Source organism: Triticum urartu, chromosome 5A, assembly GCF_056163025.1.
Source record: "Triticum urartu cultivar PI428250 chromosome 5A, HENAU_Tu73, whole genome shotgun sequence".
In the NCBI taxonomy this organism is placed as follows: domain Eukaryota; kingdom Viridiplantae; phylum Streptophyta; class Magnoliopsida; order Poales; family Poaceae; genus Triticum; species Triticum urartu.
The window spans coordinates 426,987,873-427,005,168 of NC_141877.1; the positions used below are offsets into that span (position 1 = coordinate 426,987,873).

Consider the following 17,296-nt stretch of genomic DNA (forward strand, 5'->3'; position numbering starts at 1 on the left):
GCAATTCTGCTGAAAACAGCGTCAGTCCGGGTTAGTTCCATTCAAATCATACAAGTTAGAGTCCAAAACAAGGGCAAAAGTGTTTGGAAAAGTAGATACGACGGAGACGTATCAGCGATCTACAAGGGTATGTAGATGCACTCTCCTTCCCCTCGTTGTTAGATTACTCCATAGATTGATCTTGGTGATGCGTAGAAAATTTTGAATTTCTGCTACGTTCCCCAACACATGTGCAGCTCCATAAACGACCAGTAGAGCCCACTTGCACTTCTTAATTTTGTCAAAAAGGTTAATTTGCAAAATGTACTTGCCACAAACAGTGTCAATAACATCAAACTTCTCTACTCTCACACCACATAGGATTCCTCTAGATTTCCCAATTGAAGGGATCCATTCCCAGTGGAAATTAGCCATAGGGTCAAGCTTCCTAAAAAAGGAGGTTTTATAATTTTTCTTCATGGTCTCTTGAAGACCAATGAAATCAACACCATTGGCACTAATGATATCTGTGAGACAGGAAGACATGCCTTTCTTTCCTGCCCCCCTACAGTTCCAAAAGATACCTATCATTTATATCGACTAGGTTTATCCCTCACCCTGATAGGTCAGCCAGGTTCCGAGACAGACCTATCCTCAAATTTTTTTCCTTTGTCTTCTAGTAAGAGGCCTAGAAGAGGAAATAGGGGATGAGAGAGCCACTTTGACCTTACTAGACTTTTCTTTTTTCTTTTTTCGAGACTGAACTTTGATGAAAATATCATCATCCCCACTCTCCTGATCACTCCAGGTCAATGAGAGAGGAGTAGAGTTACCACAACAGTCATTAATGGTAATTTTAGCAGGAGCATAATTTTTCTCCTGAAGCATTTGCCTAGATGACTCTAATTCCCGAAGAACATCAATCATAACAAAATTATCATCAGGAATTTCAACCCCCATGAGGGAGGCACGCAACATAATAGCAGTATTGGACAGAATAGGAGGGGTGCCATTACCTTCCAAGTTGCGCTTCCTCATTCTTCAAGAGGCTATCTCCTCCACCCTAGCAAGCTTCCGGTACTGATTGCGAGTAGAAGGCCCGGTTGGCTCAGGAGGCACGTTTTCATGCATAGGAGATCCATTGGGCGACTCCATAGTGTACACACTATGAACCCCACCACCCTCCACCGAGCCCTCCTCAAGTTCCACCACACGTGGCAGAGCCGGCCACACCACATAGTCTGATAGTTTAGTCAAGTTACCAAATTGACCAAAATTATCCGAAAAAACAGGCGAAGGAGGAATAGGTGTAACAGCCCAGGCACCTGTTTTCATAGGCTCAACTGGGACCGGAGAGGCACACGAGGCGACAACAACTCCCTGATCTTGACTAAGCCCCTCAGAACTCATATTAACAGTTGGCGAACTCAGCTCAGGAGACTCCATAGCTGCATGTTCTTTTGCCATAGAGTGAATGAGTAATTCAGTATGGTCCCCATCGTCACTCTCCTCCTCCTCCTCATTTTCAGATAGAGTGGGCAACCGAGAACACACGGTATAGTTCTGAGAAGATGAATTCCCCACCACAGAATCACTTGTCCCCCTGGTCAGTAGAAGACTCATGCTAAAAATCAAACTTAGTTTTTTTGGCAACAGAGGAAGATGCGCCATTGTCAACACGAACAGAAGACTGATTTTTATCAGGGGCCCCCACCACAATTCTTTCCACTTCATAAAAGAAATCATAGAACTTCCCTTCAAGCATACCCTCAGCCGAGGGAGGAATTTTTTCAACTTCCCTACAACCCAGCAGAATACGAGCATACTCAGGTTTATGTAAGGTAGCTGGATCAACTTCCAAAGTGACCCCAACTAAACCCCCAGCATATGACACATATTCGGTACAACGTTTCTCCAAGGGGACATTGCGCACACGAACCCAGGCTTTCTAAAGACCAGCCTTAGCCCCTACCGACGCTGACCAGGAGGAGATACAAACAATCATAGAGCCATCCAGGATCGGGAGGCGTTTACCATAACAGCACGCCCTTTCAACCTCACGAGCATTAGGGAATCTCATAACAAACTGAGTAGGACTGATTTGGCGAGCAATACAACGCCACTTTTTAGGTTTCTGAGAGAAAAAACCATTGAATTTAGTCTCTATTTCTTTAACAGAAGCATCTCTCTCTAGAACAGTAATCACAACAGTATTGGTTTTTTCACTGGATTGCTTACTATAGGCACAATCAGGGATGCAGAAAAAACCCTGGCCAGGGGACTGAAATCCACACATCATAAGAATGCATTCCCAGGGGCGAGGAGATTGGCATAGTTGTGCCATGTGCCCAAGTTTACTGCATCTCTCACATCTAATAGTGGGGCAACGAGGAGCAAAATGACCTGGTAAATTGCAGTTGTGGCAAAGCTCGCCTGTGCGTTTGTTGTCCTGACGAGTAGGAACAACGGGAGGAACAGGAGCTCCCCCTTTCGATGCCGTCTTGGAACCTGGGTCAGGCCACTGCTCCCTCGCACCGCTGCCTTGGGATTTCGCCGCCGCCTCCCATCAGTCCCCCGCGCCCGCGCCCACGGATCTGCTGCCAGGCGGGGGAGGTGGATCCGTGCGTTGCCACACCAGATTCCGCCCCTGGCTCGACGGCGCCTGCGTCCGACCTCCTCCGAAACTGCCGCGACATGCGCCCTCTTGTCGTCCCCCGAGCCTGCCTGCTCCACGATCCGCCATCGGAGGAGTCGGTGCGCGCGACGTCTCCCCGACGACCTGAGCAAACGAGCGCTCGTCGTCGCCAACCTTCCCCGGCCACCACTGGAAGGAATCAGATGAGGGAGGAGGGGGGGCCTTGGATCTGGTCCAGAAATGGCCGAAGAGCCGCTCAAGGTGTGTATCGGCAGTCCCCGCACTGGAATGGGATGTGGTAGGTGCGAGATCCCCTCCCGAAACCCTAAAATGCCCCCGCTCAGCTGCCGCAATGGGGTCCTCATGGCGGTGAGCCATCCGTGGCCCCAAGCCCCGCATCCCCGCAGTAGCGCCAGGTGGAACGCATCGAGTGGCTGCATGCGGCCATGGCCCATCTCCAGACGTGCTCGACCCAGGCGCACCGTCCGTCTTACATGGCAGCGGTAACCAAAAAGCTACCGCCGGATTGCAACAAGGGCCAACTTGCAAAACAGGGCGATGAGTAGAGGTTGCTGCGGGGGGATCTATCAAAAAATCAAATCCGATAGTGAAGAAGGCGGCAGACGGCGCGAGAAACCAGCCGGTCGATTGGAAGCATTTTTGTCTTTTTTATTGACTAGCAAGATGTATTTTTTTACAAAACACATGTTGTGATTTACCATGCGGCAGTAATTCCATGTGTAAGAACTAATGATATCTTGAGAAAGAGGAGAGATAAGGTGAGGAGGAGTGGGGCGTGGTGGTGATTGGTGGTTGGACTGAGCGGAGGCATGGGGATGGACAACGCCGGCAGCGGCCACGATGACGGATTGTTCTTGAGGTTTTCTTTTTTAATTGCTCAACCATGAAGTTATGGGAGATAAGGATGAACGAGGGAAGGCCTTGTCTGCAAATGTGGAGAGAGGTGCGGGTATCTTTTTGCAAAATTGTCGTAGTTTACTTTCTGTCCGTAGATATAGATCAGACGGTCTATATTGCAAGATGATAGGCACACCATTATTACCAGCTCGATTTTTTTTATAAGAGTAGATATTAATTGAAACCTTTTTTAGAAAACATGTTTTACAATTTCAAATTTAATGATACATAGTTCTTGTTGATCACCATGAATAAACATGTATTTATGTATGAGCTAGAAGTTTATTACTTTGAACTAAAAGATCTTTTTCTTCGCTTTGATAAGTTGGTTTCTTTACATAGCTTACCACATATGACATGTGGTGAACTAAAAGAGTTGAGAACGTTAATCTAAACTATGGTTTCAATTTCGCTAGATTGCCTCGTATCCATCGTCTTAACTACAATTGATTTAGTCTCCGGGAAAAAAGAACTGCAACCTCTTGGGGCTGGAAGCGTTCAGCCGATGTTATACAAAACCGAAGCAGTCGCGATAAGAAAAGTAAGAAAGCATGCGTTTTTCCAATGGGATTGGTCAACCAACGAGGCGCATCGGCGGCATTGACGTAGCTCTTGCGTGTTGCTTTTGGTCCAAAGAGATGAGCTACCTGGGGAACTCCAGCTTCCTCCCTTTCCCCCGGATTGTTGCTTCCGTTTCTTTTCATTCCACTTTCTGCAAAAGAAGAAGAAACCAGAGGCCGGTCGATTAATAAAGCGACAAGGACGTCCCATGTTTCCACCTCACCTCTATCAACTAGTCGCGCCCGACAACATCATCTCTGCACGCACTGTACTGCCATGCTCATATATCGCAATGTTCGCTCAAATCCGTCCACCGAATTCCTGTCCACCACACGCACGTCCAAAACCATTTCACAAAATTCGGCAACATAATAATAATAATAATAATAATAATAATAATAATAATAATAATAAATAACCCGTACCAATTCTCTCGGCCATTTTACCACAAACGAAATCGGCAAGTACGTGCGAACTGCGAGCTTTGATGATTGCGTTTTGCGCCCACCCGTTGCGTGTGCACGCAGGGAAGAGGGGTGCGAGCGGGATGGACATGGACCATGGCGCCCGACCCGTAGATAAGGTCCATCATCATCATCGCCAATCACCGTATGGATACTGTACGTATGGACGGGCTGCACGATCGGCCAGCGCACGGCCGGACCCTGTGCGCTTACCGGAACGTTTGCCGTGATTAATAAAGGGGAGGAGCCGTTTGGTCTGGCCTTCCTTAACTACGCACTCCCCCTTAATCCCGCCCCCGCCGCGCGAATCCATCTACTCCCCCCGTAACCTCCCTCCCTCCCTCTGCCCTGCCCTCCCCTGCCCTCTCTCCCACGCTGCGGGCTGCGCGCCCCCTCCCACCTCCACCTCCTCCCCCCTCTGCTCTGTTCCTGCGGAAGCAAAACCCCACGCCGAACCAGGCGTGGCGAATCCGCGAGCGCCCGCCGTCTGGTGCCCGCTCTACCCGGAGCTGCCCCGAGGAGGAGGGGCAGCAGGAGGAAGAGGAGGAGCAGGCGGCCTTTGGTCTCCGAGCTGTCGCCGCCGGTGCTCTCGACGTGAGCCTCCTCCCTGGCGCCTGCATGGTCGGTTTCGGAGCTGGGAGTCTAGGGTTCGTTGTTCGGAGGCCCTGGCTGCGGCCTGTCTGCTGGGGAGATAGTTTTTCGGCTTTGTGTTTTGCTGCTGTTCAATTTGAGGAGGGCGAGGTGCTCCTCCCTAGCCAGGCGCGCACCAGGTGTTTGTTTGTTTGTTAGTTATTGTAGGAGAGGACGAGAGGTAGTGCTGGGCTGTGCGATCGAGAGCTGGGTTCAGTCTGTCAATGGAGACGACGGACGATGTTTGCGAGACTGCACAGCTCGGATGATCTGGAGTTCTGGACGCGCCCCCAATCGGGTTGTACGGAGAGAGCATCGGCGACGCCGCTATGCTTGTCTTGAGCTCGTCGACGTTCTCGAATGAGTGCTCATGCCAGTGCGCGGGTTGGGTTGGGTTCCCCGCTGCGGATTCCGTGGGCGTGAGCCCTGAGAAATTTGTGTCTTCCGTTTGTTTCCCTTGGTCCTCGTTCTAGCACGGCTGGGGAAATTAATTTGTTATTAAGGCTACGTAGTACTCTCAATTCTAGACTCTTTGGTGATTTCGATGCTTGATTAGTACCCGCTGCAATTTTTTACTGCCCTTAATTAATCCTAGTAGCAGCAATCCAGCCACACTTAGCTCCTGCAGTGAGCCAAAGAAAATGTGCTCATGCAATTTGTGCTTGATTCACTTTCGGTGGGTGAATTCTTCGAGCAAGCCCTCAAGAATTATCCAATGTAGATGCAGCAATGAAAGCAACGTGTCATACTTCTTACAACGCTTCATCGGTCAGTCGATTCAGTCGAGGAAAATTCCCGGCAATTTCAAGTGAATCCCATTGGTTCTATAGGCATGTGCCCTGTCCTGCGGCTTTCTTTTTCTGTTGTTTGCATCGAAGATTACAAAATCTCGATGCATGTTCCTGGTTCATAAGTGGCACCTTAATAAAAGGTCTCTTGTTTCCAATGCCGCTTCTGATGGGAGATTGTTAATCTGCTAGGCAAAGAGATTCGCCTCACATGCTTGTGATGATGTGGATTTCCTTGTCTGTCCCAAAACCCCTCAGAATCTCCGCAAATAGTTTTGTTTATTGGCTTCGTCCTTGCTCGAATGCCTCATGTTACATGGCAACAGCAATTTGCACAAAACATCTTCTATTTTATATTTTTATTAGTGTATGAGCAGTGCATCTATAAATGCCACCTTCCTCCCTCCCTTGCTTAGGAGCCTCCATTATATAACTTCTCCCTCCCTGGTCCAACCATGGCATCTCTGTGAGAGGGTTGAGGGAGCAGCTGCCGCAAGTTTTGTACTGTAAGTGGGTATGTTATTCATTTACCTGCAGTTTCAGGATCGCTTTGGTACATTGCTTAAACATGTTGACTCTGTATTTTTCTTGGTTTTTGTGTGTCTGGATAGTTTGTCTTGCTTGTTTCAAGTGAATCTAGTTGAATGAATTTCTTCATTTGGCCTAGTCTGATTGTTTGATGTCTGTATGTGGACCTTCTGCAGATCTGGGCCACTGAAGCATTGCAGTAGAGCCTGCAGGGAGCTAATTTCATGAGAGACGTGTTGATGTGGTTGGTTCTAGAAATTACTATTCTTCATGGATGTTCATAAGAGCACTGTGCAGAAAGCTGCTCTTGTTGAAGAAACTCGAAGACCGCCGCTTGTTCCATCTGAGAAGCATAATGCTTCTTCTTTAAGCCGAGTGAGAGATGTTGCATCCAGGTACAAGACTGGTCAGGGTGCTACTGCGACAAGGCGATGTACATCTCCTAGTCTTGGCCGGACCTCAACAACTAATGGTACACCAGTGCCCAATAGGGCGCAATCTGCAGACAGAAGAAGACCCTCAACACCTTCAACCCCTTCTTCTAAGGTGTCAACACCCTCCACCCCAACATCAAGGTCCATAACACCAGTCCGTGATACTGTCAAAGAGGTAAATAAGAGTTCTAGGTGTATAGCAAATGAAAGGTCCCCACATGGCTTGTGGCCAGCAATGCGGAACCTGTCTCCCTCCTACCAGTTGGAGTCTGCGGCTGCTCCTGGTAATAAAAAAGATAAGGTGGTCTCTAGCCCATCTTTAGATCATATCAAGGGACAGGCGAGTGTTCTAACTGAGAGGAAGAGGAGTCCTCTGAGAAGGAAAAAAATTACTGAACAATGTGAGAATTCTCGACCTTCAGAAGATCTACCTAAGAAGGCAACTGAGCAAAACCGTTGGCCAGCCATGACAAGTGGGCGTGGGCCTGCCAATCTTATGCCGAATACTGAACTTTCTGACAAATCTAGCAAACCAGTCCCTTTGTCAAACACTTCTAGAGGGCTTTCACCAAGGAAGATTTCTGCTTCTGAAGACGCAGGTAAAAGGTTGAATCAATCACTGGATGACGTGGCAAGGAGACTAGCTATTCATGCAAAAAGAAGAGATGAACAGTTAGATTCTGGCAGTGATGTTTCTTCACAGACAACGGAAAGATCTAAATATGTGAGCCGTCCAAGCAGGACAACCACTTTGCCTGTTCCTGTTCTTCATCGCTCATCGTCACCAAACAAGGTCTTGTCAGCTGCATCCTCTGCTTCTAGGGCTTTTCAGAGTCCATCGAGGACAAGACCTTCAACACCTTGCCGGTCACAAAGTGCTGGAAGTATTCAATCAGGTGGTATAGCTCCTGTTGTTAGCTACATGGTTGATCCAAGAAAGGGAAAGAAAAATGCCAGCCAAATTGAAAATATCCATCAACTGCGTTTGCTGAATAATAGATACTTGCAATTGCGTCTTGTAAATGCTCGTTCGGAAGATGTTCTATCTTTCCAAAAGGCCACTGCTGAGGTAAAATTAGCATATTTTATTTATTTAAAATTGTTTCAAGTTAGTTTGGATCATTATAATGCAACTGTTTCAGACTTTATAATGCGCCTCATAAAATTAACATACTTTATAATGCGGCTGTTTAAGACTCAGTTTAGTGATGATTACTGTTTGGCACAGCTGACAGCATTTTTTGCATTATAAAGTTTGCCCACATAGTCGTCTATGTGTTTAGAAGCCTCTGATCAACTTTTTGTTGACATTAATACGTTTTGTACTTTTCTTGTGAGCTTTGTTACTTTTTTTGTTTAGTGATGTTCAGTTGATGAAACAGTTCCCATGTTCTCATTTAAAACAGAATACCATATATAATGTTTGGAGGAATACTTCAGACTTGAGGGATGCTGTTAATTTGCGAAGAATCATGGTGCAGCGCCATCGACAAGAGTTGAAGCTGTATGGCATTCTGCAAGAGCAGGTAAGCTCCACCTGATGCATTGATGGCTTTGGTTCTATAATAATCTCCCAAGCATATTGCGGAACCCATGTTCTTTTCCATTTGAGTATAATTCCAATTTTGGCCAAGTTGACACAAACTTTCTACGATGTTCCTAGTGACACCAATTGAAGCATAGCCATGTTTCTTTTTAGAAGTACTCTTTGAAAGAATAGGAGCTAATTGCAATGTGATAGGACTGTTCTCATTCTTACATGGCAAATTCGAACACAATATATAAGTACATAGTTGTCATAACACACTTTCTTCTCCAAAAGAGGTGATATAAAATCTGGAAATTAGGGATATGAAAGAATGAATATGATGGGTCATGACTATACTACATGGATTATGACTGTAAATGCATACATTGCATTTTTTAATCTGCTGTTATTGTGGTTCAGATTGCTTGCCTTGAACAATGGCCAGCACTTGAAGACGAGAATAACCTTTCCTTTTCTCGGGCAACTGAGGCTCTAAAAGCAAGTACACTGCGCCTTCCAGTCACTTCAGGAGCAAGGGTATGCTGTGAAAAAAATGCATTTAAATAAACTCAAACTATTTTGTTGTTGCACTTCTACTTGTGAACATATATTACTTTTGTGATTGTGACTAATTGTATTGCCTGTTTTTTTTAACAGGTGGATGCAGTTAGTCTTAAGAATGCTGTAAGCTCAGCTGTTGATGTCATGCAAGGTTTGGGATCGTCAGTTTATTCTATGCTTTCTAAGGTAAACAGCAGTATGACTTCGAATTTTACTTTCCATATTTCCTTGTCTCATAATAATAAAATCAACTGTCCAACCATAGAGGAAGCTCTTTTACTTGTGACATGGTTTACTACACCCATTCATCACAAGAATTGCACGCAAGTATGATTCAGACTTTAAGAAAAGCTGTTCCCTCGCAAAATGGTGATGTTCTGCATCCGTCATTTTTCATAGGAACCGTCAGCTATCGGTCTGCTTTGAAAGGCTTGTTTCCATTTTTAAAACCGATGAAATATATCGACTCTTCAGTCACAAACAAACTATGAATAAAGCCCCACTAAAAATTGGGTCCATGTGTCAGTAACTGGACCCTTTTGTGCACACCCTTGATTGCATTGTTAAGTTTGACCCTCAGTAAAGCTTAAGATATTGCATGGAGTCGAGTACAAAAGTTTAATAACCACGAAAGGCCATCCCACACTGTTATGGCAAATTCTTGTCAGTGACTGTTTTAACTGACTTGGAGCATCTTTGTTGCCAGGTTGAAGACAGGACATATTTGATCTCAGAGCTTTCAGTCGTAGCAGCACAAGAAAAGGTCATGCTTGACGAATGCAGAGAACTCTTAGCTATGGCCGCAGAACTGGAGGTACTTACATTCCATTCCCAAGACATTCCTTCTAAGTGACCATAGTGCTCTGAATTTCGAATTAAAAAAATGTGTTTCTCTGATTGGTGTTGAACTGGTGCTTAATTTTATCTCATGACGAGAGCAGTTGTACACAGTACCTTACTAGTGCTATTGTATCTTTAATCAGGTACAGGAGTCTAGCCTGCGGACACATCTTATGCAAGTAAAGGACTTGCCCAGATGAATTAACAACCTGGGCAAAGCTATACGATACCAATCTTCTTGAATAGGTACTCCTGTGCAAGTTGAGCCTGTGACTATAAGAACATACTGTGCAAACAGACAAGGAATCCGTAGAGAAGAAATAACAAAATGGAAGAGTATTAAACATCCCCTGCTGATCAAGGTGTGATGCTGTGCAGATAACAACTCACAGTTCTTAGATATGATAGATTGTAGGTCTCCTCGTGTGTAAATGGCTTTTACCGTATAGTGCATTTCTAGCCCCTTCTCCCCCTTCTTTTAGTTTCTTTTTAAGGGTAGACCCCTATTCTTTTCCACTGTATTCTTTTGATATCCGGAAAGAGAATATAGAAATGAAATTTTAAGGGAAAAGATACTGAAAGGTATGGATTCTCCCTTTTGTGTGCAACAAGTGCTGCCCGATTTTGTAGCTGTGCTCTCTTGTCACCCTAACCAACCCCATTGTTTGGTGATTACGGACATCTCAATCGTACCAATATTCATGTTGCTGTTGGATTGCTGTTAATTTATCTACTCTAAAATGGCACCTCTGTGGTGGTTTGATTGATATCGGGATTCTGCTTCTAAAGTCTTTGAATTGTGGAATATTGTATGGATTGCTGTTAATTTATCTACTCTAAAATGACACCTCTGTGGTGGTTTGGTTGATATCGGGATTCTGCTTCTAAAGTCTTTGAATTGTGGAATGCTGTTAATTTATCTGCTCTAAAATGACACCTCTGTGGTGGTTTGGTTGATATCGGAATGCTTTTAAAGTCTTTGAATTGTCGAATACTGTATTAGATTTAGATCCCCTTGGCACTCAGGCTCTTTACCTAAGCAAGAACCTGTCTAAAGCGCTCTGCTGCTGCAAGGTCTTTTTTTTTTCTGTTACCAGGACTTCTTATCCTGAAGTCTGAATGCCACTCTTCAACTTTACATTCAGAAAACAAGTAAATGCACCTGTTTTAGTTAGCTACATCAGGCTTTGATTTCAGCAAAACTTACCAGCTACCCACAAGAGCAATCACAGCTAAAAAACATGAATGCTGTTCATTCTTGCTTGACATGACATCCAAAGTCTGGTCCGCTGTTCAATTCTTGTTTAAACCATTTCTGGCCACCAAAATATTACACAAAACATAGCATGAACAAAAACATCCACAATACAAAACTTGCGTCCAAATTGTTCTTCTCCTATGCACAATGTCCAGAGCTCTTAATGCGATCAGCAGTTGATGCCGCACTGCTTCACGTCAGGCCCCTTGGCCTTGACGGTGAAGGGGTCGATCCTGACCCAGAGCAGGGAGAAGATGGAGGCGAGCAGCACGGACCAGATGATGACGATGGTGGGCGTCCTGTTCTGCCTCCCCATGAGGCCCTTGAGGAACGGGTAGAGATGCACGATCACCCAGAAGGCGAAGAAGAGCTTGCCGAAGAGCGGGCCCCACGACTGGTACCCGTTGTTGATGGCGTCGGAGATGCCCGCGACGACGCCGATGATGTTGATCACCAGCAGCGTCGTCGGCGGGATGAGGAGGGTGGTCCACTTGAAGGCGTAGAGCTCGGCGAACTCGTCGTCCTCGTCCCCCGTGGCCTTGGAGGTGACGGTGAAGTTGGTGTCGATCCCGGCCAGGACCTTGAGCAGGCCCTGGATGACGGCGAACAGGTGCGCCGACACGCCGCCGATGACCCAGAACTGCTCGTTCCTCCACCACTCCTCGATGCTCACCCCGCTCCACCGCAGCTCCAGGATGCCCGTCGCGAAGATGGAGATGAAGAGGGAGATGAAGAAGAGACTGGCGAACGTGCTAATCTGCAGCAGCAACACAACACACACCACAAAACCCGTCAGACATTTGAACCGGTGGATTTTGGCGGGAAGGAGGACGAATGGGGAAAAGTAGCTAGCTGCTCAGCACTGACCGGCGGCATGATGAACTTGCCGGTGAGGAGGCAGACGGCGGGGAGGGTGCAGTAGGCGAGCAGCGGCAGCGAGGTGAAGGGGTAGATGGTGGTGTTGATGTAGGCGAAGCGCTCGAGCCACTTGAGGTTGCCGCCCTTGTAGCCGTAGAGCAGCGGGCTGTGCCGGCTGAAGAAGATCTCCACGGACCCCAGCGCCCACCGCAGCACCTGGTTGAGACGGTCCGACAGGTTGATCGGCGCCGACCCCTTGAACGCCGCCAGCTTCGGCATGCAGTAGATCGACCGCCACCCGCGGCAGTGCATCTTGAACCCCGTCAGGATGTCCTCCGTGATCGACCCGTAGATCCACCCCAGCTGCACCATTCCATTCATGCCAGGAACAACAAATCAGTACTGGAAGTCTGCAACCATGTGGAGTTGTCTGAAGTGATCTTTGCGTTGTGTTGTTTCTCTGTACCTCTAAACCCCAGTCAGTCTTGTCCTCGTAGCCGCAGCTGATGACATGGATGGCCTCCTTGAGGAGAGCGGCGGGGCTCGACGACGGCGGGACGCCGCCTTCCTCCATGAACGTCGACGTCACGAACGCCGCGGACTGCCCGAACCGCTTCTCGAAGTTCATCTGGGACATCATCTGCTCCTTGTCGCCGTCCATTCCTGAAGAGCCAAAGAGGAAATTTCACCAACCTGTACTAAGCGACTGAACCAAAACCAAATGTTCAGTACTTCAGTGTGTGCTTCCTCTGAAACTTACCTCCGTCGGCCACGCCCTCCGGCAGCCCATCCTTGCCGCCCTTTCGCTTCTTGCGGCCGAAGCACGGGCAGCAGTCGCAGGTCACCATCTTCGGCCTCTTGGGGCCGCTGGGAGGGTTGTATCCGTAGAGCGCCTGTCGCCTGAACACGCACCCTGTTCCGACGTACACCGGCCCTTGGATGCCGTCCAGCCCCTTCATGTTGATCTGATCGCCAAGAACTACCAATGTCAGATCCATGGCTCTACTAGACTATGCAAAATGTAGGTGTGAAGTGTGATTGAACTGTATAGCAATCTTACGTCGAAGAAGACGGTGTTCCTGTTGGCGTATCGGTCGTGCGCGTCGATGCCGTCGAACCTCTGGGGGAACTGCACGTAGCAGACCTTGCGGCCGACCTGAGGGTCCATGAGGAAGCACATGGACTCCCGGATGGCCTTGCTGTTGTTGATGTAATGGTCACAGTCCAGGTTGAGCATGAAGGGCGCGTTGGTCAGCACGGCGGAGACGCGGATCTGCCGGCCAAAATTCAGAGAAGAGTGAGCAAGAAACGTTGTGAGTTCTGGCATTTACGACGAAGCTCTGGAGAAGAAGGGACGGTGCAGTACGAGAGCGTTCATGGCGCCGGCCTTCTTGTGGTGCTGGAAGCCGGGGCGCTTCTCACGGGAGACGTAGACGAGGCGCGGCAGCTCGTTGCCCTCGGTGTCGAGGCCCCCGCTGTGGCCCAGGAAGACCTGGATCATGCCGGGGTGGTCGCGGGTGTTGTTGCCGGGCCACGGCGTGCCGTCCTTCATGATCCACCCCTCGTCCGGCACCTTCTGCGCCTTGGACACCAGCGCGTTGATCCGCACCTTGAACTCCTCGTACTCCCTCTGCTCATCATAGCAAGAGATGATCAGAAATGTTCATGGCGCGGCGGCGACGGCGACGGCGAATAGTTGTTGTTGCCACGTTGTAGTACGTACCTTCATGGCGCGGCGCTCCTGGACGAAGGTGGGCTGGACCTTGTCCTTGAGGTAGTCGACCTTGCGGGAGAAGTAGAACTCGGGGGCGCGGGGCTCGATGCTGAACTTCTTGCAGAAGGGCACCCACTTGCGGGCGAACTCGGCCGTCTCCGACAGCGACTCGAAGGAGAGCATGGAGGCGCCGTCGTCGGAGACGTAGCACGACACCTTGTCCACCGGGTAGTCGACGGCGAGGATGGAGAGCACCGTGTTGGCCGTCACCAGCGGCGGCTCCTTGAGCGGGTCCACCGTGCTGACGAACAGGTCCACCGGCGACAGCATCGACGGCTCGCCCTCCCGCTCGTACCGCAGCGAGAGGCGGTCCAGGTAGGTCTCGCGGTCGATGGGGTACCACTTGGGGAACTGGTCGAGGATCCAGGAGACGGCGAACCAGATCTCGCACACGATGGAGGTGAGCCACAGCGGGATGGCCTCCGGGACCGGGTTGAGGATGCGGTAGCGGAGGAAGACGCAGAGCACGAAGAGGCGGAGGATGATCACCATCCGGTACGGGTTCACCTTGCTCGACGCGATCGACACCTTCCGGGACAGCGGCTGCCTCGCCTCGTCGTTCAGGGGCACGTCGGCGTCCATGTCGTCCGGGTCGGCGGCGCCGTAGACGCCCTGCTTGGACTTCCAGTCGTCCATCCTCTCCTTCCAGCTCACCTCCTTCTTCTCGTCCCCCCACTTTGCGCTCCCTGATCATCATCAAATTCATGTTGCTTGCTTGAGCTTACCAACACAACACGAGGAACTGCATGCATGGTTCCTTGGCATCAACCGGTAGAGTAAGTAGTTAGTCACCTGGCTCGGAAATTGGGTAGGGGTGGATGCGCTTGTGCAGGGAGGAGGAGAAGTCGCCATGGCCATGTCCTGCTGACATCGGGAACTCGCCGCTCACCTAAATTGTTGTGCATGATCGATGAACAATTTAATTTAAGCTGCTAGAGTGATCCAGGGCTTGATGGACACAAAGAAGTGAATGGATATCAGGATATGATGCATACCGGCATGGAGCGGTTGCCGGTGATGATGGGCGGGATCCCGACCATGGGGGTGGTGTTGCCCTCGCCGCCGTCCTCGGAGGCCCTCCCGTAGCTCATCCTGCCGTGGAGCATGGCCTCGGTGATGTGGCTGTTCTGCAGGGCGCCATGCTGCTGCAGCTGCTTGTCGTCGTCGATGTTGAACTCGTGCTCGAGGTCGTCGATGTCCTCCTCGTCCTCGTCGCCCTCCACCCGGGGGCTCCCCTTGAGGCGCTTGTAGCGGGTCTTGCACTGGGGGCAGTTCTGGGTGCCCTCCCGGCGCTCGTACTCGTAGCAGGGGCGGCACACCGGGAAGCCGCACTCGTTGCAGGCGACGAAGAGGTCGCCGGCCACCGTGCGGCCGACCTCGTCGCCGCATATCTCGCACACCTGCCCGCTCAGCGCCCGCGCCGGCTTGTGGTCCTCGTGCCCCCGGATCAGCACCAGCTCGTTCCGGTTGTGCGAGCCGGCCACCAGCCCGGCGCCCGCCTCCATGGTCGCGCGCGGTGGAGCTCGATCGCTCGCTCGCTTCCCCGGCCGAGCAGGAGGACGAGGGGTGTGGAGGTGGTGGTGGTGCCTGGTTCGCTTGTGGCAGGGGCTATATGAGAGGGTTAAAAGAGGGGGGATGGTTTTTGGCGGGTGGGAGAGGTGAGGGGTGGCTGTTGGAGCGAGCGCGATCTGGTGCGTCCGATGGAGTCCACGAGCGCGGGTGGACGGACGGATGGGCGCCGGCGTGTGGAGCGTGGCCGCGGGTGAGCCGGGTCGATGGGTCGGTTGGGTGCGGCGTCCCCGTTGCCGCGAAGTGAAGCGAAAGGTTGGTTTTGCCGGTGTCCTGCGCTGCGCTGTCAGGGCTGCGTGCGTGCGTGCGTTCGCCTCCGGACCAACCGAGACTTGGATTTCCCGCCATCGTCACCTTTTTCTTCTTCTAAAACTCTCTTTTCAGAATTGAAAAACTATTCGTGATTGGTGAGTAGTACCTTAAAGAGCAATTGAAAAATGGACGCATCCATGTCCCGTGGAGATCAAACTTTGTCCAGCTTTTTTGTCGTCAAGATCGAACATGGCAAACAAAAATTTCCATGCAATCAAAATATACGGCTCTGTTTACTTGCTTCCGGTGAACAGATGCAACGCATGCATGTCCTCAGGACATCAGGTTCAGTCCCATGGGCCGTCGGTTCGTTTCGTAGGAAGCATTGAGCGTGAAGCTAACGAGACGCATCACCTTTCGCACGCTCGAGGCCCCTTTTCTGACGCCAGTGTTATGAGCTAGGACGGTGACCAGGCACCTTAATTTGGTGGCACATGTCCCACCTACTAGCCAGCGCCATGATCGTGTAACAAACAAGTAACACATGCATGCTCTGGCGCGCGGCGAGAAACCGTCACGAGGAAACCAAGCGCCAAATGGACATGACATGAAGCAAAGCTGGACGGCTGATTGATAATCCAGGAGGAGAGATGTCTCCGTCCTGAATGCGAAACGCAGGCGCAGGCGCCTGGCTGAAGCATCGTAGGACGCAAGTCTTGTTGGGTTTTGCAGGTGCGACCGACCCATCCATCGTGCCGCTGCTGGAGAACTGACCGTGCAGCGTCGGTGTGAAGAAAAAGTGGCCGTCGCCGTGGGAATCTAGCCAGGTTTTTGGTTCTCGGCCGCCGGTCGGCAGTCGCCACTTACTGCTTCAGCTATAAAACCAAGGTTGGACAAACCATCGTGTGCTTCAGAGTCCGGCGCTAGATCACCCCACGAGAAGCAATCGCGTCATCCTCGCGTGGAGGCGTCGTTAAACTCGCCGCACGGGAGGGGAGCGCCTCATGTGCTGATTGGAGCGTCCTTGTGCTTTGTATGTGTGCATTGGTGTCGTGTCTACAGAGCGCCGCGAGTCTTGTTTTCTAAGGCCCTGTTCAGTACCACTCCGCTCCACAACTCCGGGAGCAGAGTTGGTGAAGCTGCAGTTCAAAATGATGGAGCTGCATTTGCCCCGCTCCACAGATTTTAGAAGCAAGTGACTACCGAACAGGGCCTAAGTATCAAATATTCAACTTCTACTCTCTCTGTCCCAAAATAAGAATGTTTTTCACATTATACTCGTGTCAAAAACATTTTTATATTATGGGCGGAGGAAGTATCTCTTTGAAAACAAAATCTCCTTCTGTTATTGATAAAGACAATAACCCTGGTGTCTACATCGTTTTAAGCACACACCCATATTTCAAAGTTTGGCAAACACTAGTTTTTTTTTTCATTGCACAAAACCGTGACTAAGATGGCCTCAAATCAAATGAAAAAAAAAGTTCAGCCTGAGATTTGTGTGATTCGTCGGAACGAACACCTTAACTTTTTGGGTTATCTTCATCTGAGGTTGTATGTGACCTCCGCAGAAGACAATGCACTGCACAAGAGGAGTTCACCCGGTCCAACCGTGTAAACTAGACTGAGAAGGCCCGGATTGTCTGGGACATGTCCAGGCCAAATCGAGAAGGCCCGGACAAGTGGCCGGACTGTCCGGCTCAATCATATAAACAAGGC

The 17,296-nt window shown here is 49.8% G+C and overlaps 2 protein-coding genes across 3 annotated transcripts; one reads left to right on the top strand and one right to left on the bottom strand.

Moving 5' to 3' along the window:
- Window positions 1-4,848: 4,848 nt before the first annotated feature.
- On the top strand, window positions 4,849-10,572 carry LOC125509426 (AUGMIN subunit 8). 2 transcript variants are annotated; one of them, XM_048674404.2, is made up of 7 exons: window positions 4,849-5,151; window positions 6,680-8,006; window positions 8,344-8,463; window positions 8,886-9,002; window positions 9,123-9,212; window positions 9,733-9,840; window positions 10,010-10,572. In XM_048674404.2, exons 2-7 carry the CDS (start codon window positions 6,774-6,776, stop codon window positions 10,064-10,066), a joined length of 1,725 nt encoding a protein of 574 aa, XP_048530361.1. In that variant the 5' UTR covers window positions 4,849-5,151; window positions 6,680-6,773; the 3' UTR covers window positions 10,067-10,572. The 2 variants fall into 2 exon arrangements, with proteins under 2 accessions (XP_048530361.1, XP_087382434.1); XM_087526308.1 differs by lacking the exon at window positions 4,849-5,151 and adding an exon at window positions 5,192-6,489.
- A 527-nt stretch (window positions 10,573-11,099) lies between these two features.
- IRX3 (Cellulose synthase family protein) lies at window positions 11,100-15,359 on the bottom strand. Its single transcript, XM_048674408.2, has 9 exons — window positions 14,752-15,359; window positions 14,549-14,645; window positions 13,706-14,442; window positions 13,349-13,612; window positions 13,043-13,255; window positions 12,743-12,947; window positions 12,449-12,645; window positions 11,992-12,345; window positions 11,100-11,881 (listed from the first exon to the last, which is right to left on the bottom strand). The coding sequence occupies exons 1-9, from the start codon at window positions 15,259-15,261 to the stop codon at window positions 11,294-11,296; spliced, it is 3,165 nt and encodes a 1,054-aa protein (XP_048530365.1). The 5' UTR covers window positions 15,262-15,359; the 3' UTR covers window positions 11,100-11,293.
- Between the last annotated feature and the right edge of the window lie 1,937 nt (window positions 15,360-17,296).